Source organism: Globicephala melas, chromosome 17 (genome assembly GCF_963455315.2).
Source record: "Globicephala melas chromosome 17, mGloMel1.2, whole genome shotgun sequence".
Lineage (NCBI taxonomy): Eukaryota > Metazoa > Chordata > Mammalia > Artiodactyla > Delphinidae > Globicephala > Globicephala melas.
Window position 1 is genome coordinate 33,524,194 of NC_083330.1, and position 22,226 is coordinate 33,546,419.

General features: G+C 35.9%; 1 protein-coding gene and 2 long non-coding RNA genes across 10 annotated transcripts in view; 1 reads left to right on the forward strand and 2 right to left on the reverse strand.

Moving 5' to 3' along the window:
• Positions 1-6,064, reverse strand: part of LOC115850919 (uncharacterized) — a 30,257-nt gene extending 24,193 nt beyond the window's left edge. The window contains exons 1-4 of one of the 5 annotated variants that reach the window (XR_009559500.2): positions 5,344-6,064; positions 5,079-5,125; positions 3,961-4,148; positions 1,486-1,651 (exon numbers count right to left, since the gene is read on the reverse strand). This is a non-coding gene — a long non-coding RNA (uncharacterized lncRNA). Of the gene's footprint in view, positions 1-1,485; positions 1,652-3,960; positions 4,149-5,078 lie in introns of all 5 variants that reach the window. The other 4 variants (XR_009559498.2, XR_009559496.2, XR_009559497.2 and 1 more) reach the window with 4 other exon arrangements.
• LOC115856511 (receptor-interacting serine/threonine-protein kinase 2) overlaps positions 5,553-22,226 on the forward strand; it is a 30,890-nt gene continuing 14,216 nt past the window's right edge. Inside the window, exons 1-4 of one of the 4 annotated variants that reach the window (XM_060287173.2) lie at positions 5,553-6,292; positions 10,982-11,135; positions 13,757-13,912; positions 21,815-21,972. In XM_060287173.2, the coding sequence (XP_060143156.1) occupies positions 6,120-6,292; positions 10,982-11,135; positions 13,757-13,912; positions 21,815-21,972 (641 nt within the window). In that variant the 5' untranslated portion in view covers positions 5,553-6,119. The other 3 variants (XM_070043979.1, XM_070043980.1, XM_060287176.2) reach the window with 3 other exon arrangements.
• The window catches only part of LOC132593730 (uncharacterized), a 103,845-nt gene continuing 98,678 nt past the window's right edge, over positions 17,060-22,226 (reverse strand). The window contains exon 4 of the long non-coding RNA XR_009559501.1: positions 17,060-17,578. This is a non-coding gene — a long non-coding RNA (uncharacterized lncRNA). The remainder of the gene's footprint in view (positions 17,579-22,226) is intronic.

Here is a 22,226-nt window from a genome sequence, read left to right on the forward strand (position 1 = left end):
CACAACTTTGTCTATGCTTGCCCAAAAAAGGATACTAAAAAGGGTATTGAACTTATAATCTCTTTCATATAGCCACTGCCTAAAGCAGAAAAAAAAAAAAAGTGTGTCTTTGTCTCTGAGTGTGTGTGTGTGCATTGCCTAAAAAATATATCTTAGTATATTTTGCTAACAAGCTAGGAGTGACAGCTGGAGAAAATGATTTTGAGTTCTGAAGACATTTGAAAAAGCAAAATATCCTGCTTAATTCAGGAGCTAAAATTTTTAAATGCAGACTGAGCTACTGGTAACACATCTTTCCACACTCTTGGAAACCTGCCAAGTAAAATGTCAAAAGAAAATGGAATTTCCCATGAAATGTCCCTTAATAATAAATTTTTGTCCATCACTGTCTTTTTGTAGCTGGGAAATTCCCTCTTGCTACTAAATTCCTCTCCTGAGACATCATATAAAGTGAAACTGAAAATGTAATACCCTAGTGATACAGCAAGCAGTTCCCAGAAAGAATATGAGCTTTAATTCAAACAGATTTGTGCAGGAATCATGTCTCTGTAGTTTAAAAACTCTATGACTTTGGGCAGTTTGCCTTACCTCTCTTCATTAAATTACCATGCAGGCTTCTTTCCCCTAATTTCTGAGTGTGCCCTGGACCTCTCTACCAGAACATTTATCACACTCTACTGTAATTGTATGGTTAGGTTCTATCTCCCTTAGAACACTAAAAGCATTTTAAGGACAGAGACCATGTGTCTTTTGTTATCCCTGTATTTCCAGCACCTAGCATTATGGCATATAATATTTTTTAAATTTATTTGTTGTCTTAGGGAAGGTGAACTGGAGATCTGAAGAATCAGGAAGCCTTACTTCTCATTTACATACCTTTTTATAATTCTTGTGGTTCTTTGTTATGGCAGTCCCTGGAAACTAATACACCCAGGTACAACTTTTTAAAACTTTTTATTTGGAGATAATAATAGACTCACAGGAAGTTGTAAAAATAATACAGAGAGGTCCCACATATCCTTCACCCATTTTCCCCCAATGGTTACCAGATGCTTTCAGACCAAAAAATAGAAAAAATTAGAATATGAGATGTTTTTAATTCTTGCATTTGTACTTTTTTAAGTGGTTTATTTTTCAACTTTTCTGTCTTGTTTCTAATTTTAAAGACTATGAGATATATCCCCTCTTTTTTTGGATTTCCTTCCCATTTAGGTCACCCCAGAGCATTGAGTAGAGTTCCTTGAGCTATATACAGTAGGTTCTCATTAGTTATCTATTTTATACATAGTAGCAATAGTGTATATATGTCAATCCCAATCTCCCAATTCATCCCACCCCCCCCACTTCCTCCCTTGGTGTCCATACGTTTGTTCTCTACATCTGTGTCTCTATTTCTGCTTTGCAAATAAGATCATCTATACCATTTTTCTAGATTCCACGTATAAACGTTAATATATGATATTTGTTTTTCTCTTTCCGACTTACTTCACTCTTTATGACAGTCTCTGGCTCCATCCACGTCTCTACAAATGACCCAATTTCATTCCTTTTTATGGCTGGATAATATTCCATTGTATATATATACCACATCTTCTTTATCCATTCCTCTGTCCATGGACATTATATGTATACATAAAGCTGATTCACTTTGCTGTACAGTAGAAATTAACACATTGTAAAGCAACTATACTCCAATAAAAATTAATTTAAAAAATAAAATTAGAAAAATAAATAAATAAGAACTTACAGGAATAAAAGGCATTGAAGTTAAAAAAACAAGCAAAACAAAAAAACAGACTATGAGAGATTTCAAGCATGCCATTTCAAGCTACCATGTCCCTAAAATAGCACATGCAGATATAAATAACCTTTATTCTCAGTAAATGGAAAATATGACTTAATATGACTCTACAGAATTTTGAATAGATGAATTCAACATATAGGTGTGAAGCTTGTTTTTTAGCCTAATTTGCATAATTATTCTCATGTTCTTTGCTTCTCATTTAGTTGATGTGGTTTATCATTAGTATTCTTTAGGTTTCCTGTCATTAGCCATTCATTATGGGCATTAATTAAACAATGTACATATCACTAAGAATACATATTTTTAAGCTGTATAATAGTGAAACTATAATGAAAGCTAAAGGTTTGAGGTTGTGATAAACAAATTGAAGCCAGATATTTAGAAGGTCTGCAATAAAAAGAATCTTAGCATTTAAATGAGTTTAGAAGCACTGAAATACAGGAATCAGCAGATCAACATTATACTATCTATCTCGAAAAGAAATGAAATAAGGTATGTGAAGAAACAGCACTCTCATTTGTCTGCAGAAAAAGAAAACTGGAACAACCTCAGTGAAGGTCAATTCAACAATACAAACCAAAATTACAAATGAACATAACTCTTTTGTCCAGCAGTTCAGCTTCTAGGGCATATATATGGATACACTTGCACATGTATGAAATGACATATGTAATGATTACTTATTGCAGCATAATTTGTAATAGTAAATATGTGGAAAACAGCTAAGTGTCCACCAATGAGGGGTAAATTATGGCATATCTATCATTAAAAAAAAAAAATGAGAAAGCTTTTTATGCATTTGTATGGAAAGATATCTGAAATAGATTACTAAGTGAAAGACAAGCAAGGTGAACAGGTATATACTGTAATACTAATTAAATAAAAGTAAGAGACATAATATACACCCACATATATTATTTATTTTGTATTTAAACCTATTAACCTTTTATTGGAGTATAACATATATATATATACAGAAAAGTGCACATTGTGTAACCTCAAAGAATTTTCATAACTGAACATACCCGTGCAACTGGCACCAAGAGTCTAGGTCCTAGATCAAGAAACAGAACATTTCTATCACCCCAGAGGCCTCATCCTGTCCCTTCTAGTCACTATGACCACTCTACACGAGTAGACATTATCCTGATTTCTAAAAGCATAGGCTAGTTTTGCTTGTTTTTGTACTTAATAGGAATTGACTCATAAAATGTATACTCTTCTGTGTCTAGCTTTTTCATCCAGTATTGTATTTGTGCAATTCATCAATATTGTACACTGCTCAATATCATTGCTGTTTAGTATTCCACTGTTTAAATGGGCCACGAATCACTTATCCATTCTAGTATTTATGGATATTTGGGTAATTTCCAGTTTGAAGCTATTATAAATAGCACTACTATGAACTTTCTAGTATATGCATATGCATGTCCATATACCTAGGCAAGGAATTGCTGAGGATCCGCATATCTGCAATTTTAATAGTACTGCCATACAGTTTGCAAAATTGATTGTACCAATTGACACTCCCACCAGCAATGTACAAGGGTTCCAATTGTTACAAAACCTCACCCACACTTGCTATATTCTGTCTTTTTAATTTTAGTTATTCTTATATTTGTGTAGTGATATTGCACTGTGGTTTTAACTTGTAGTTCTCTAATGACTGATGATGTCGAGCACCTTTTCACATTCATTTGCTATTTGCTATTTAGATATACCCTTGTGTGAACTACCTAGGTATTTTGCCTAATTTTCTATTGAATTATCTGTCTGTTACACTTTTAAACTTTGAACCGTGTGAATACTAATTTTTAAAAATTTTAAAGTAATGCAATTAAAAATATAAATAAATTTTATAGTGCTCTATGCTGCATGTTCTCTCCTTCGAGATTTATAATATACTAGTATTTCAGAAGCTCTAAAAAGTCTTAAAATTTTCACCACCACAGAACAGTTGGAGAAACACTGTTTCCATTCTTGTCTAATTTTTACTTTTCATGGAATTAATAATTGCTTCCTTTTTTTACTTGCTTATATTTTTTAAGTTCTCTCTCGAATTTTATCATGTATTTCATTAGATCTATCAAACATCTATCAATATAACTACCCAAATACTCAAAATTAGTAATCTAAATAAATTCAATTACACTAACCAGTCTTTCTTCTTGGAGTCTGCCATCTTCCTTCTCTGGTGAAAACGACTGCTCTCTAATTCTGCCACATATCTTTCACCCTGGAATTTCCCGTCACATTCTCCTGGTCCTTTTTTCTGGATCCCATGTCTTTCTCTTTCTTGTCTTGCTCTCACGTTTTGTTGGAGCACATCCTCTAGTAACTTGCCCTAAAAAAAAAAAAAAAAGGTGGATGGATGGATGGAAAATAAATGTTTTCATCCTTGTATATGTGAAAATGTTTTTATTCTATTCTTACACTTGATGGATAGTTTGACTATAGGATTCTAGGTTGGAAGTTATTGTCTTACAAAACTTGAAATTTCACTGTAGTGTTTTAGCATAAAAGTGTTATTGTTGAGAAACCCAATGCCATTCTAATTCTCATCCGTTTATTCCTGCTCCTTCCATCTGAAAACTTTTAGAATCTTCTCTTTATTCTTAGTGTTCTGATCTTTTTAATGGTGTGCTTTAACATAGGTCCTTTTTCAGTCACTGTGGGTAGCTGGTGGGTCCTTTAAATATGAACATCTTTGTCTTTTGGTCCTGGAAGAAATTCTTGAATTATTATTTTGATCATTTCCTCCCTTCTTAATTTTTGTTCTCTTTCTCTAGAATTCTGTTTGTAAACTGACTGGATGAATGAATGAATGGGAAAAGTTTTCTGAGCACTTTTTGTAGCAAAAAGCTTATTAAGGAATGAACCACAGATTATCAGACATATCTTTAAAGCTAAGTATTTTATTTTAAATTATCAAATTTTAAAACACACTCTTTCATTACAGCTTCCATTTATTGTAAAATGTAACACTGCTACTCTCATTTCAGGCAATACAAAAATACAGGATGCACTGATTTTCTGTAGGCAGAAATCCCTGATTGAAGTCAGGCATTCCCTATTACTTTTGCTTTAGAATTCATTAAATGCCTAGCATGGACTTGGTATTGTGTATAATATTTGCACCACACTTTGCAAAATAGTCATTTCAGGTGTAGAAAAGTGTTTGTTTAAGGTAAAAAGATCTTTGCAGTCTTTTTTGGTTGGCATTAAACACAGCATTCTTCCCAGATCTATAAGAAAGAAATGTTTGCAGTCTTACCTGGAATCAAGGGAGGGACTCTCTCAAGGTTACTTTTCAATCTCTGTCTGTAATTATGGACGTCAGGAGAGGAAAAAAAAAAAGAGAGAGAGAAGAATACGTCCCTAGTAGAGAAGCACTCAACAGGAACTAAACATCTGAACGTTTAGACAGGATTAAGCTCTGACAGGGCTTATCAACCACCCCCACACGACTGAAGTAGTTGGAAGTGAGGTTAGATTGGAGTCCAGGTACGCAAGTGAATCTACACCCCTACCTGACTCACCGGGCTGAGAAGTGCGGAGCCCTAGTAAGTCACCACCGCACGTCCTCAAAGGGCTTTCCGCGCAGGCGCGGAGTCAGGAAATGGCAGCTGCCACACCCACCCCGCTACCTCTGTCTGGTGTTTGGCGACTCCCGGAAGACGCGCCGATGGGACCAGAGGACATTCCTCCTGGGTGGGAGGGTCCGCTGGCTGGGTGTGAAGCTGCGGAGAGGCAATTTCCCCAAAAGAAAACCTTTCCAACCTTGTGGGTTGGGGGGAGAGAAGACAAATTGAGCGCCCCTGGCTCACTTCCCTACTTCGAAGCCCCCGCCCGAGCCCCGCCGGTGTGGCACACGTCGTCTGGTCGCCACAAGGCGGAGATCTCGGGCCTGAGGCCGAGGCCGGAGCCTTGCTGGCAGGATCGCGGGCCAGTGGCCCTCATCCCCGCCTCGGCATCCGCCGCTGACGTCGCCTGAGAAGTCTGGGGAGGGAGGAGCTCCGAAAGGCGGGCTCGGGTGGCTGGCAGCGCCTGGGAGGGCCAGGTTGGAGAGAGGAAGCTCCTCCCCTGTGCGCCCCGCCGCCGCAGAGTTGACCAGTCTCTAGAAGAGAAGAGAGAGCTCCGGCTCCGGATAAGCAGCGGCTTGGCGTGGGCTGCGCGGAGAATGGACGGCCTCGTACCCTAATGTCCGGCAGGCTGTAGGGCCTGCCGACCCGGCTCGCGCAGGGGGTGGAGCCGCGGGAGCGGCTGGCACTTCCGGAATCGACCGGCTGCCTGAGTGCCCGCGCCACCCGCTACCATGAACGAGGAGGCCATCTGCAGCGCCCTGCCCACCATCCCGTACCACAAGCTCGCCGACTTGCGCTACTTGAGCCGCGGCGCGTCCGGCACCGTGTCTTCTGCCCGCCACGCAGACTGGCGCGTTCAGGTGGCCGTGAAACACCTGCACATTCACAGCCCGCTGCTCGACAGGTAGGGCGCCCTGGCGGCTCCACCGCGGATCCCCGAAATCTGCGTTCCCCACCCCACTGGCTCTAACCCCCGGCAAGCGGGCTCTGAAGCCCAAGCGACGGTGACCACTTGGGATCGGCCGCACACCTCGTCACCTCTAGGCAGCCGTTCAACGCTTGGGCTAACATGGTGGGGAGAGCAGGCTTCTCTGGAGATGCAGCAATCACGCTTCTTTTCACTGCCCTCTCCTTTTTTTCTTACTCCTGGGCCTCCTTTCTCCAGACACCAAATATCAGCAATCACAGCCCAACTCTAAACGTCCTCTTTATTGAAGTTGGGTTCTGTTTGCTTTGTTTTTCCCTTTTTTTTTTGAAGTCGAATTCTAGGGCTGCACTGCCCAATAGGTAGCTCTTAGCCACAGGTGGATATTACTTTTTTTTTAAGTGGCTATTAGAAAATTTCAAATTGTATATGTGGCTCACATTATATTTTTATTGAACAGCACTGCTGTAGAGTCTGGGACGTTTTGGTTTGGGCTTTTTGTTGTTTTTGGTTTACACATGTAGGCATGAAAGTTTAGATATCAAACTCAATTTAGTTTCTCCTCTTACCGTCACAGGGAAGGAAGCCTGTCTCTAGAGGAAACTTGTATTATTTTTGCTAACAATAAACTGAAATCAGAAAGCTGTTAAATGACCAAAACTTTTGAATGTGTCTCCCATCCTGGAACAAGTTTAGTGCAATGTCCAGATTTCAGGGGAAGGCTAGATTAGTTCCTGTTTCCAGAAAAATCTTTCAACCATATATATTAATCAGTGAGTCTAGTCACTAGTCTTGTGTATTTTCCTTCCAATAGGAATTTAACTAGGCCCTGCATTCAATTCTTAGTGAGTTAACATCCATGATTGCAACATTCTCCTCTCCTCCCCCTATATCTAAAGTGAAAATACATCATGCTAGATGCCTGATTAGCTAGAGGCTGTCAGTATCCAACAGCAGATAAATTCCTCAGCTTCAGCCCTGCTAATGGTATTGACTTTCATCTGCCTGTGGCTTTTACTTGCTCTCTTGCTATCAGGCTTGGATGGGCTAGATCTCACAGTAAGTTTGAGACACCTCTAGAAATTGTTCCTGCTTTTTGTGTACCATAATCCTGATTTAGTGATATACGGGGTATATTTACCCAGGGTCTTGAATTCTGTGGAGCAATTACTGGGAAATTATGTGTATGTAGTCAACTTTGAAAGGTGGTGGTTGATTAGAGAGGGTAGATGTATTTTAGAATCAACTATTAAAATATGTGGAAATCTAGCACTGATGGACTCCTTAGGTATTTTAAAGGAGATTGATCCTCCCATTTTGGATGCTGCTTCTCAAGATTTTAATTTATCTAAGTTTTGTGCCATTTGGGGCCAAGAAATGAAGGGAGTTCCGTTTCGTGCTCATTAACAATTTCATCTTCTAAAATTCTTCACTAAATCGGGTAGGAAATTAATTCTGCCATCAAAGAAGCCATAAGGACCAGTGCAACACTCTGGCATTACTGCATCACATTTTTCTTCCACTTGTTACCTAGAATGTTAACATTAGCAGTATTTATGTAGTCTGAGCATAGGACTGGGCTATGCAGTTGACTCACAGGGTGTTTTATGTCTTCACTTATAAAGTGGGAATAACAGATACATGTACTTCTTGGGCTCTGGTGTGGATAATGTTTGCATTGTTCTTTGAGATCACAAAAGAAAAATAAGTTTATGTGCTGTAACATGTTCTTATTTTAGTGATTGGTAAATTATTCTCTGTAACCTGACTTCTGCCCAACGAGTGGACCTTCCCCAACAATCTCCCAACTCCTTATGCGTAGATGAGTCTGACAGCTTGTTCAAATACCTTGTGTAAACAGTGTAACTGTTTTGTAACTGAAATTTGTTATGGGTAATTTTGGTAATATGTCTATAAAAGCTGTTTTACATTTTATTTTTTTAATATAAAAACCTATTTTTAAACTGTTTTGGCTTTTTCTGTTTTCCCACTCATTCTTCCTGAAATCTGACTTCAAGAATTTTCCTTCTCTGATTAAGCAGTGAGTGGAAAAAACAAAGGCTTTAGAGTCCCACAATTGCAATTCAAATCTGACTCTAAATCTGCCACTTATTGTTGGCATGACCAGTAGAAATTATTAATTTATGTGAGCCTTCGTGCTCTCATATATAAAGTAGGGATAATGAAACCAACTGTAGTAAAGTGGCCAACACATCATAGGATCACAAGAGAAGGAAGAATGCATCATACTCTTAATGGGAGGAGGAATTAGTATATTAAGTATCACTAAGATATCCCCTAGCATGCCCTCTCTATAATTCTTTCTCAGAGTATCCAGGAACCTTCCCGGCAAAGGTGCTACTCAATAACTGTCTTGTTGACCTACATTTCATGAGGCAAATACAGACCTGTTTCAGCTTAGGAAATATAAATTTAATTAAAGCAGGTCTCACAAACTGGTATAATTGGTTGCCTCACAGTTGGGATATTAAGTGGCTGAAGAGCAGGGAGAAGAAGAGAAACTCTTTATGCATTCTTGTAATTCTTGAATTTTGAAACATGTAAGTATATTACCTCTTCAAAACATAGATGACTAAGATTTTTTTGCTTTATTTTGCTTATTGTTTGTTTTTAAAGGAGGCTTCATAGTCTGGTCTGGAATGTCTGTTGCTTTTCTTATTTCAGCAGCCATTCATCAAGAGCTTGGGTGGTTTAAACACCAACTAATCATCATTGTTTACCTAATAAGCTTCTCCTAGAGACAGTTCTCTTTCTATTACTGCTGCTACCAATACCAAATCGTCCATGGAAAAAAATTGGTGACAAATGCAGTTCCCTTCATATATATGTACACACACACATACGTATACACACACATACATACACACACATATACCCATATATATATGTATATACCTCCCTTAGTCAATCAGGTCAATCAGTCAGCCACCAGAGCCTGGGTATTCTATTCAGCTAGTGTTTTTCTTTCTATTTACACTGCAACCTTTATAGTTTCAGACTCTCATTGCTTCACATCTTAACTAGTATTATAATCTTCTAATACCTGGCTTTCAAACTCTACCTCCTTCTGCTGATCCTACACCTTGCTGCCAAGTTAATCATCCTAAAAGTTTGTTCCACTCCTGTCACTCCTGTGCTCAATAACCTGTAGTCACAACTCAGTGACTACCAAATCAAGTGTAAATGCTCTCACCTGGCTTTAAGGCTCTGCGATGAGGCCCTACCCTACCCTATTCACCTTCACTCCCTTTACACACGCTGTTACACATCCTGATTCATATTAAACAATTTGTCATTTTCCAGATATAGCCTGTACTTTAACTTCCTTGAGTTCATTTGATACACATCTATTAGACAAATTCTGTGTGCCAGGTACTGTTCCAGATCCTGGGGAGACACAGATGAAAAAGAAAGGCAAAATCTCTCCCATCTTGGAGAGGGACCACATATCTTGGATGCCCTTTTTCCAGTGGTTGAAATTCTATCCATCCTTAAGGTACTGTTGACATCTTTCTCTAAAGGCTGTAGCAACTCCCTTAGCCCAGATTTACTAGTTCTCTGAGCTCCCTATATTTATTTATTTATTTGCTTGCTTATTTACTTGTTTTTGATGGCGCTTATCATATTCTGCCTTATATTTTAAGTATTTGGTTTTCTTTTTTTATTTGCTTTTCTTATTTTTTAACTTTATTGAGGAATAATTGACAAATATAATCGTATATATTTAAAGTGCAAAACATGATTATTTGCTATACATATACATCATCATGGAATAATTACCAATATCAATATAATTAACACATCCAAAGACATACAAATGACCAATAGGTATATGAAAAGGTGCTCAACATCACTAATCATTGGAGAAGTGTAAATCAAGACCACAGTGAGTACTTATTTTTCTTAAAAAGATTTCTGGACAGTTTGAGGTCACAGACTATGTGTTTTGTTTTTTGGTTTTTTTAAACTTACTAGTCTCCATAATGCTGAGCACAGTTCTTTATTCATAATAAATGTTCAATATTTATTTGTTTTATGAATGAAAAATCAGATGAACCTGGGATCCAGAGTTAGCCCAGGGATCCATTCTAAGCATTTACCTGTTCTCAGTGTCCTTTTCCTGTGTTCCAGTATATAATTTCTAAGCATTATTGACCCTTATGCAACTATTATCATCTAGTCATTAAAATCTACAACACTTAAGTGTTTTAATATTCAGGATATTTAGAAAATTTTTACATGGTATGCAACCATAAAATTTAATATAATAGTCTAATCAAATGTGATCATTTTAATACAACATAAACTTAATGTAATTAGTTCAAGCACCTATCATTCTAATATAGACTTTATAAACTTAAACATGGTATTCTTTCCCTTTCCTGAGAAGAGTACAATAATAATCTGTATGTAGCACTTTTTTCTGTCAGTGGCTTATACAGGTATTTTGGTCTCTAAACAGACCTATGGAATATATAGGGTAGATATTATCCCAACTTTAAACACGAAGAAACTAAGAGAAGCTGCATAATTTACATGAGGTCAAAAGCTAATGAATGAAAAAATCCAGGATTAACTAATATTTATGGGCTTGATAATTGTGTATTTTTCCTTACTTTGAAATAATTATACATTTTCTTTCTTTAGTGAAAGAAATGATGTCTTAAGAGAAGCTGAAATTTTACACAAAGCTAGATTTAGTTACATTCTTCCAATTTTGGGAATTTGCAATGAGCCTGAATTTTTGGGAATAGTTACTGAATACATGCCAAATGGGTCATTAAATGAACTCCTACATAGGGTAAGTATTATACATTTTCAGTCGTTATAATTCTGTTATTCAACCTATATAGTACTTTCGTTTTACAAATGATCAGATTATTTGGGGATATATAGATGAATCAAAATAAGAATAATGAAAAACTTCACCATTTATGGCTTCTTTTGTGTTGTTAAAAATACTGTGGGGCTTCCCCGGTGGCTCAGTGGTTGAGAGTCCGCCTGCGGATGCAGGGGACATGGGTTCGTGCCCCGGTCCGGGAGGATCCCACATGCCGCGGAGCGGCTGGGCCCGTGAGCCATGGCCGCTGAGCCTGCGCGTCCGGAGCCTGTGCTCCGCAACGGGAGAGGCCACAACAGTGAGAGGCCCGGGTACCGCAAAAAAAAAAAAAAAAAAAAAAAATACTGTGGAGTCAGACCCTGCATTCTAAGTGACCTAGATTATTTTGCTTAGGTTACTGTTCCTGAGGTTTACACTGAATTCTAATATCCACATGTCTATATATGTAAGAGAGGAACAGGAGAGAGAAAAGATAAACTCTGCACACCATACAATTTATTGTTAGTTTAAGCCAGATTTCATTTTATGTTAAAGACAATGTAGGGTTCAAATTAAATGTTAATAATACCAGTTCATAAAGTTCTGAATTAATAGACCAAATAAATCTGAGTATCAAATACATGAGCTTTTCCAATAATAGACAATGGCATGAGCCATGTACCTTTTTCCCAAGGTATCAGTTATCTGGCTTTAATTGTGAATCCCATCAGTAAACAAATATGGCCCGGTTGTGGGGGGTGTCCTCATTCTCAAAATATGTGTATCCATCTATTGTTGTTTGCTTGCTCTCATATTACTAAGATTATCTCTAGCCTGCAGTTTCTGTCAAGAAATATTTTTAAAGAACTCAGTCTCTTTTGTGAGGGGTGCTTTAGTTAAAACTGAGTAGTAACATAATCTGTAAAATCTAGTCACTGAACACTCCTAAATTCTGATACATCACAGTGTTCTATAAGCAAACAAGAGAGAATGGGTGCCACTGTCACCACTCATGGAGTGACTTCCTCTTTATTTCAGGATACAACACATTCTGTTTGTGACAGGACCATCTGAAACAAGGACAGAGTAAAGTAACTAGTGTCAGTGCATAAGATTTGTGTAACCAACACAGCAAGTAAGATACAAATACTAATTAAACACAGTTTCCTTTTGTTAAATGAGTATAAGCATAAATTCTAATGTTGTCTTCCCATACCCCAGCACCACAGTAGATGCTCTGGTACCCAAATTTGGAGCCCATTAGAAATTCTAGAGCCTCCTACAGGGGGATTGCTGACTCCTGGAAGGAATCATAAAATACATAGTGAGCACTCATCTACCTTCCTCTCCATGATCAAAAGCTTCCATATAGCACTATACTGCAGAGAGGCCTTGTTACTTCTTTAAACTATATAATTTTCAGAAAAAGTTACCTTTTTAAAGATTAAAAGATTCAGTTACTCAAGGGGATGGGAATCTGTGTATACAAGAGGAAGTAATGTTGAACATTTGTGTTTTGTGTTTCTTTTGGTGTCCTGTATTATTAGGTCAGGATTTATCTTGAAGCACGTTCCCCCAACCTCACAAAAGATTGATGAAAAAAATCAAAATACTATGTAAAGACAAGTATTTTGAGCCACTCCCCTGCCAAGTTAGTTAATCAATGAACTATAAGCTGACCCATCTGCAGAAAAAAAATTCTTAAGAACAGTTTTGAGCTCAGTGGAAGCATACTTTTTCATATTATTTAGTAAAATGTACCCAGTGGCATGGTCCCTGAAGATTCATTGTTGGATTTTCCCAAATTATCTAATTTTTCTGAGTATGTTCATTCTCCTGGGAAGCTGTATTAACTTTTATGTTCAGAAAACATTTAAGAAACTTCAGATGACTGTCACTTGTAAGTACCAGGAAATAGAAAACATTACATTTTTAATGTTTCTATGTTATATATACTTAGAAATGAAGATGATTTTTGTCTCCTTCACAAAAGCAAAACTCCCAAATGCTAATTTTTCAAGCTGAAATGCAAGTAAATATATGATTTAAAAATATGAAGTATTAATGCTTAGTAAGTAAATATATTATGGTCATAATTTTAATTGATGCAGTGGTTATCATCATAATCAAGTATGGTTTTATATTAATAGGAAATTTAAAATATAAATTTTGAATAGAAACAAATTGTGTGTGTGTGTGTGTGTACACATTCATGGGCACAAGTTATTTGATAAGAAGCCATAGAATGGGAAGATGGCTATGAGTATAAATATATGTTTGGGTATTATATAGATAAAAAATAATTTAAAACTGTCTCAACTGAAGAAAGACCCCATACCATGTAGTTGCATTACCAGTATAAACTAAAAGGAAATATCAGTACTGTAAAGTCATTATTTTCTCTAAAAATTGAGGAAAGTAAGATACAAGGATGTTAAATAACGTCAAATTGGTAATATAACAAAATGAGTACTTTTTGCCCTGAATTTAGTTATACCAGATATTCAGTTTAATACTATATTTCCTCATGGAATATTTCATTTTCTAAGTGGAAATAAATTTGGCCACTAATTTTAGTTTTGTTTCTTTCCATATATATGAAGAAAAATGAATATCCTGATGTTCCTTGGCCATTAAGATTTCGTATTCTGCATGAAATTGCACTAGGTGTAAATTACCTGCACAATATGAATCCTCCTCTACTTCATCATGACCTGAAGACTCAGAATATCTTATTGGATAATGAATTTCACGTTAAGGTAGTTACTTTTTTTTTTTAAAAAAAAGCTTATCTGCATCCTTGTGTTTAATAGTTTTAAAGACTTTTTAGTTATTTCTTATATCTTACCAATTTAATATCTCTGCCTTTTCCATAGCCCCTAATTCAGTGCCACTTCTTCCTGCTGCAGTGAGTTAGTTATTCCTAGACTACAGACATTGGTAAAATTATGGTTCAAAATAGTCATTCTGTTCTTAATTTAAATTGTCGATTATACCTTTGTTAACTTTTTATTTTGAAATTATTATAGATTCATAGATGGTTGCAAAGATAATACAAAGGAGTCCCATGTACCCTTCACCCAATTTCTGCCAGTGGTTACATCACATATAATTATAGTACTATTTCAAGACCAGGAATTTGGCATTGGTACAATGCATGTATATAGTTCTGTATCACTTTATCATGTGTAAATTTGTGTAACCACCACAGCAATCAAGATATAGCACTACTCTGTCACAAGAAAGATATCACTTATGCTACCCCTTTATAGTCATACCTTCTCCCCTCCATCATACCTAACTACTGTCAACCACTAACCTGTCTTCCATCTCTATAATTTTGTCATTTCGAGAATACTATATGAATGGAATCATACAGTGTGTGATATTGTGAGACTGCTTTGTTCACTTAGCATAATGCCTTTGAGATCCATTTAAGTTGTTGCTTGTGTCAACAGTTGGTTTCTTTTTCATTGGTGAATAGTATTCCATGGTATGGGTGTACAAAAGTTGTTTAACCATTCAGCTGTTGAGAGATATTTTGGTTATTTTTAGTCTTTGGCAATTACAATAAAGCTCCTATGAACAGTCCTGTGCAACTTTTTGAACAAACGTAAGTTTTCATTCCTCCTAGATGAATGCCCAAGAGTGTAACTGCTTGGTCATATGGTAAGCATATGTTTAGCTTTTTAAGAAACTACCTAGCTACTTTCCACAGTGGCTGTACCGTTGTATGTTCCACCGGCAATGTATATAAGACCCAGCTTTTCTGCACCCTCACCAGCATTTGGTATTATCATAGTTTTTTATTCTAGCATTCTAATAGATGTATAGTGATATAGCACCATGGTCTTAATTTTCATTTTCCTATAATGTTGAATATTGTTATTTATTTATTTGCCATCTCTATATCCTTTTCAGTGAAACATCTCTTCATATCTTAAGACCATTTTCTACTTGGATTCTTTGCTTTTATACTATTGGGTTTTAAGAGTTCTATATAATTTTTAGATATAAGTCCTTAATCAGATATGTAGTTTGCAAAAATTTTCTGCCAATCCAAAGTTTGTTCGTTTCATCCTTTTAACAGGGTCTTTCACAGAGCAAAAGTTGTAATTTATTTCTTTTATGATCATGCTTTTGCTGTCATGTCTAAGCGCTCTTCACGAAGCCACAGGTATTGCAGATTTACTTCTATGTTATCTTCTAAAAGTTCCATAGATTTATGTTTTACATTTAAATCTGTGATCTGTGATCTGTTTTGAATTAATTTTTTGCATAAAGCTTAAGATTTAGATACCTAAAGGCACCAGAGGAGTAGTGATTTCAGTTACCCTATATGTAACTGATGACAGCAAATAAAAAGCAGTTGCTGAGAAATTAATACTAAATGTAACTCACTTTATTTTTACATAGTATTTTGCTACACTTCAAATAATATACATAATTGAAGATTATTATAAGTATCCAAAAATGTTCAAATAAGTAATAAGGAAGTTGGAACAATAGAAAAATAAATATAAAAAGTGTGAGAAAAGTTAAGTGAAAAAATAAACCTTTATTGAAGGCACTCCCTCTGCCTAGAATAAAATGGAAGGAAAAGGAAGAGAGAAGCAAGCTGCTGCCTCAATACTACTTAAAAAAAAGAGACGAATCTATTACATCAGTTATAGAACCATACAGGTAGAAGTGACTTATTCTAGTCCCCTAATCAGCTGGTCCTCTGAATCCTCACTACAACAATCCCTCATCTCCCAAGGCAGTTACCCTGTGACAAGAGAGTGTTTAAGATCCGTAACTGAATGACTGTGACATTTTCTTATACGATCAACTCCTTCTCTGTTGCTTCCACTCATCGGTCCTAGTGATAAAGTGAGTTCAAAGTCCAATTTTATTTCCACCTGACAGTCCTTCTGAGATTTGAAGTTAGCTATAATCCCCTTACTTCTCACATACACTTTTCCCTTATACACATCTGTAGTTTCTTCAGCCAATTTCCTTATTACATAGGTTTTAATCCCAGGTGCTATCTAGATGCATCTGTGTTTAAATCTCTCTTAAATTTTGATCCTCAAAACTAATCAAAATACCCATATTACCTAACACAAGTTTGTGTGGCCAACACACAACTTGTGTGGCCAACACACTAGTGAGGTCAAACAAACCAAAATGTCAGAGTTTGGAGCAGAGAAAGTTTTATTGCAGGGCCAAGCAAGGAGAAGAGGTAGCTCATGCTGAAAAAACCCTAACTACCCAAAGGGTTTCAGCAAAGCATTTTTAAAGGCAAGGTGAGGAAGGGGCACACCTTGGGTATGTGGTCAGCTCTTGCACAAATTCTCTGATTGGTTGATGGTGGTCAATCCTTAGGTGCTAGAAGGTCTGGGGATTACATGCCCATGATAATCAAGTAGTTAATTTCTTCCATTTGTTGGTGGTTTTAGCACCTGAAAAACTCAGGAAATATGCATCAGATACTATTATCTAGGTACTTTAGAGAGGAGCTAAAGCAGTAGATATGTGGGGGGAGGTCTGTCCCAGGAAGGCCTCATAGGGTCCTGGTCAGTTACACCCTTGATGTGGTGTGATAAATGTAGAATCGTCCTTAAATACTTTACTGCATATTCATAGTTCCTTACTAATTCGTCTTTTGGGGGGCAGTCCTATAACAACATTCAAGTTGGGCTCAGTGTCAACAAAAAACACTGAGAGGTTTTCTTTCTTTCTTTTTTTTTAATGTATTGTTACTTAAGTCATGTCTCCTTGTCATGTACTTCACAGGATATTTTCTGGACATCATCAAAGTTTATCTTGTTAGATTTGGGTGATAACTTCAGCTCTTAAGACCTTTTTGAATGTTTTTCTGTAGTCCAAGGATTTTTAACTTTGTCCTCCAGTTTTGTGTCATCTTCAAATTTAATTAGTTACTTTTTGTATCTTCAAGTCATGATTAACTATTAAGCAGTACAGAGCTCAAATCAGAGCTACACAACATGGTCTGAAAACCTCCTTTTAGGTCAATATCAATCCTTTTATTAATTAGGACTTTCGGAGAATAAGCATTCATTTTGTTTGGAATACTCCTAAAAGAGCTGTTATACAGCCCATATTTCTCCATTTTTTTCCATTAGAATATTACAAAAGTCCTTGCTTGACTGCTTTCCCAGGTGTCCTTGTTACCAAGTCCAAGTTCATACTGCTCACTGCAGGACAGGGCCAGTAAATCAACAGACGAGGTGTTGGGGCAAGGAATAGCAACTTTATTCAGAAAGCCGGTAGACCAAGAAGATGGTGGACTAGTGTCCCAAAGAACCACCTTACCCAAGCTAGAATTCAGACTAAAAGGGGAGAGGGTGTGGTTGGTTGTTGCAAATTTCTTGGAATCCTTTGTTCTTGCAGCAATCCATGTAGGTCAGATCTTGATGTTCCTGTAAACGTCCAACAAGACAAATGTAATTGTCTGTTCTGTAACTTTTTATCTCTGTATGAATAGAAAAGTGTTATACCCTTAAAGGTCAGAGCCTTGAGAATGGGCTGTCTTGTATATTTCAGGCTATAGGCAACATTCTTAAGTTGCAGCAAAAGCAATAGAATACGAAGGTTAAAGTAAAAGAAACAGATCCAATATGGAGTCAGATTTATTCTTCCTTGTTACATACTCATGACTTACTCCCTTTCCTTTTCTTCCTCATTATCACAGTGGCTTTCCCTGACAACCCACCTAGTTCCTCTGTGTCCTCATACCTTGATTAATGCTTCTCCATAGTATTTTTCACCATCTTACAAAACATTTTTTATTAATATGTTTATTGACCATCTTCCCAATTATAATATAATAAGCTTCACAAAGACTAAAATGTAGTCTGTTTTATTCACTGCCGCCTGCTAAGCATATGCGGTATAGAAGCATTCAATAAGTAGTTGTTGAATGAACAAATGAAGAATTCCAGATCTTCTATATATACCCAATAGGCCGGATAATTTAATAGTCAAGGATATTATTAAAGTACCTCAGACTGTTTTATAATATACAAACTGTTTTAACGTTTACTCTTTGACAGTAGTACTACTGACAAAAAAGGAAATGAGGTCTGTCTTTCCTTTATTAAGTATTTGAGGAGCAACGGTGTTGTGCTAGACATCCCAAGTACTTGGGATATGTCACATGAGGTCTGAAATTGATCACTGGGCTAATATAATTTTTCATTAGTTCTTTCTGGCTCTTTTATCAATTACTCATAAAGTAACCCTTTCATTAAATTTTTAAACCTGGGATTAAGGATAGTCTCTGCCAATATATAGATTTGCAAAATCAATATTATTTTCCCTTTTTAAAAATCAGAATGACATTTGCTTTTCTCGTATCCTGTAATACCTCTCCATCACCATGGAGGTATTTGCGAGTATTCTAACTAAACCTGAAATATATGTAAAATGACCTGAGATTTGTACTTTATAAACTTTTCAACCTCCTTGGACTTCACTTTCTTCATCTCAGTCCAGAAACCATTCTTGATACAGAAAACAGAAGCAAAGTAATAGGTGATGATGATCCCTACTTTCTCTTTTTCATTGATCAGTAGGGTACCCATGGTCTTTCTTTGAAATAAATAGAATTTAAAATAGTTTGGCTTTGTGTGTTTTTTTTAACTTTTATTAGCTTTAACACATACAAAACTGTGACCTTTCTAATACTATTCTTATAAATTATGATACTCTTTTATATGCATCCTGTGTGTCTCTACTTTTTATTTTATAAATGTCCCTTAAAAGTCAAAGTTTATCAGTGACTCATGAAAAAGTAACAGTTACCTGATCTACCTATCTTCTTGGAAGGGCCTTTAAATGAAGTGCAAAAAATCTTTTAAAACACTTAATGAAATTAAATGGAAACACACCTTGCTACAGTTTTTTGAAGTAAATTTTTTGAAGTAAATTTTTTGAAATAAAATACTGGAATGCTAACCAGAAACATAGTATCTAAAAGAAAAACATATACTACCAATTAAGATCAACCAGGACTTTTCTACTTTAAAAAGAATACATTCAATTTGTTTATCTGCTGGTCAGTATCAATTAGTGCACCTTAAATACAAATGAACCTGTGGTAGGCTTATTTGAAATAAATGTTTATATGTACCATGTTTGATTTCTCAACTATTCTGTCCATCATGTGTGGAACTTCTAAGAATACTTAAAGTTATTCCTCATAGCTTCTTACTGATAACTTTATAAATTTACAGACATGGAGAGTATTATATAAATGAAAATAGCTATTCTGGTAGGGTAATAAGATTATGGATGATTTTTATGAATAGTGTGTTTTAATTTCCTCTAGTTTTTTAATCTTTTTTTAAATTGAAGTATAGTTGATTTACAATATTATGTTAGTTTCAGGTGTACAGCAAAGTGATTCAGTTTTATATATTTTTCAGATTATTTTCCTTTATAGGTTATTTTGAGATACTAAATATAGTTTCCTGTGCTAATACAGTAAATTCTTGTTGCTTTTATCATCTTTTTTAGCTAAAAAGAACCTTTACCTTTGAAATGCATGTTAAGATCTTGTATAGAATAGAAAAATTCCTATTCTCTGTCTTCATTGCTGAATGATACCAGGACCCTCAAGAAATCATGGAACTTGTATTCCTCTCATCATATTCTTCACTTTTTTTTCTTCTCTGGAAGATCCAGATTTAATGAATCGTGTCTTTGGTATATGGTGTTTGTAATAGAGAAGGGGGACAAATATGGTTCCATGTGAAAGCCAAACTAAATTAGCTGATAAAGGGAATTCTGATTAAGTTTTCTACGTGAGATTTAAAAACATAGATGAAGACCTTAGGTGAAGTAAAAGGAGCACATAAGGAAGCAAGCTCAGAATACATTTTCTCCAGCACTGTATTCAAACCAGTATTTAGCCCAGTAGTTTGCAATTTGTGGGTCAGATATAAGATGGACCACATCCCAGTTTGTTTTTTTTTTTTAACATTTTTCACTGTGGCAGAGAAGTAAACTTTGCTTCTCATAGTAATGCTTATTATCCTAGCAGATGTGCAGCTGGAGGACTGTTTTTGCTTTTAGAGAATGAGTGGGAGGAATAAGAGTTTGTAGTGGCAAGTAGAAGTAAGTAGGATATACGGTTCCCCAGAGTCTTAATACCACCTCAAAGTGTATTAAAGGCCCAGAAACTATGTACTGTGCTTATTAGTATTGTATGAATGAGAGCAATCTTTAGAGGCTTATTCCCATGTACAAAACATTAATAATACTAACACACAGGGGTCATTTACTACGTGTCAGATACTGTTCTGAGTGCTTCACTTAGAATAACTAGTTTAATATCCTCAGTACAACCCTGTGTTATGTTATTATCCCCAGTTTAAAGATGGGTAATCTGAGGCACAGAGAAATTAGAAAACTTGTCCAAGGTTGTACAGCTAATTAAGGGGTAGAAGTGGAATGTAAATCTAAGTAATCAAGGCTCTAGAACCCATGTTCCAGAACACATATTATATTGCCTTTAGAAATCAATCCAGCTTATCTTCATGTAGTGGCACCATGTTTCCTCTTGGTCTTTTCTAATTATTTTTCTTAGACTTACCCTTTTATTATGATACTGTATGAAAGATTCATATAGGCTACCCCCTCCCTTTTTGGAGTGGGGCCATAATTTTTTTTAATCTCAAATTCATCTAAACACTAAATAACTTATTTCTTCTCTTAAAGCTAGTGAACATTTTAAGAGTTAAATGATTGAACCACAAATGGTGTGCTGGATAGAGCTCATTCCACTCTGTTGACTCCTAAATTGTGCCGTGTGAAGGTCTAAGTGATTTAAATTAAATGTCTTCAGAGTTTTCCTATACTCTTTTGTTCACTAAATATTGTTTCTGTTCTTACATTTTTGTCTCCCTTTTAAAAAAAAAACATCGGAACGTTTTAGATACTTAGTTATAAGATATTGTGTATTGATAGTATCTGCACAAAATTTACAAGTGAAGTAAAACTGTAAAGGACATATCAAAAGTACAGAATGTTTGTCACTGATAATGCTTTAGGCACTCCTTGTCATGGACATAAATATGTTTTATATGCTAACTATACTATTGTTAACAGATATTCTTTTAGTGGTAGGCATAAATCATATAATAATGAGTTATACTATATTGGAATTTTACTTATTTCAAAATTTAAGGATACTATTTTTAGCACATTATAAATAAGAACATAGAAACCTGAGTTGTAAACAATACCCAGTGACAATCGTATTAGATGTGACTAGTTTAGCAGTTTTGTGAGGTATAGGTAAATTTTGAAAGCACATGATATAAAGCCACTTGTCACAAAAAGTGCAGTGTATATACTCATTCAGAATAAAAGGCAAAAATACTCCTGTTTAAGTTTTCAAAACTTAGTCTCTTTTAAAATTTGTAATATTATGCTGAACTTCAAGTCAGTTTATATTGCTTTTAGAGTTGTTGGGTTCAGCACTATGGAATCCAATTTGTTAAGAAACTAATAGACTATTACAGAAATAAAATATTAATATATATAGCATTTACTCTGGTCTCATGTCTAAATATAATAAATATAAACAAAAACAATTCTTGAACTTTTTTAAAGAGAAAATTTAAAAATTCAATTACTCTTTTCTCTTCCAGATTGCAGATTTTGGCTTATCAAAATGGCGCATGATGTCCCTGTCACAATCACGAAATAGTAAATCTGCACCAGAAGGAGGGACAATTATCTATATGCCACCTGAAAACTATGAACCTGGACAAAAATCAAGGGCTACTATCAAGCATGATATATACAGGTACAGCATGTTACTTTTGCTCAGAGTTAACCTTGTCTAAAAAACAAGATTAATCAATCCGAATTTTGAAACTACATTTTAAAAGTATGATTTTTATGCTTCTCTCATAAGTGTGGTGAAAATAAATTAGAGACAGTGGTTAATGTTTTTCATATTAAAGATGCCTTGCTTTGAGAGTTCCCTGGTGGCCTAGTGGTTAGGATCCTGGTTTTCACTGCCGTGGCCCAGGTTCAGTCCCTGGTCAGGGAACTGAG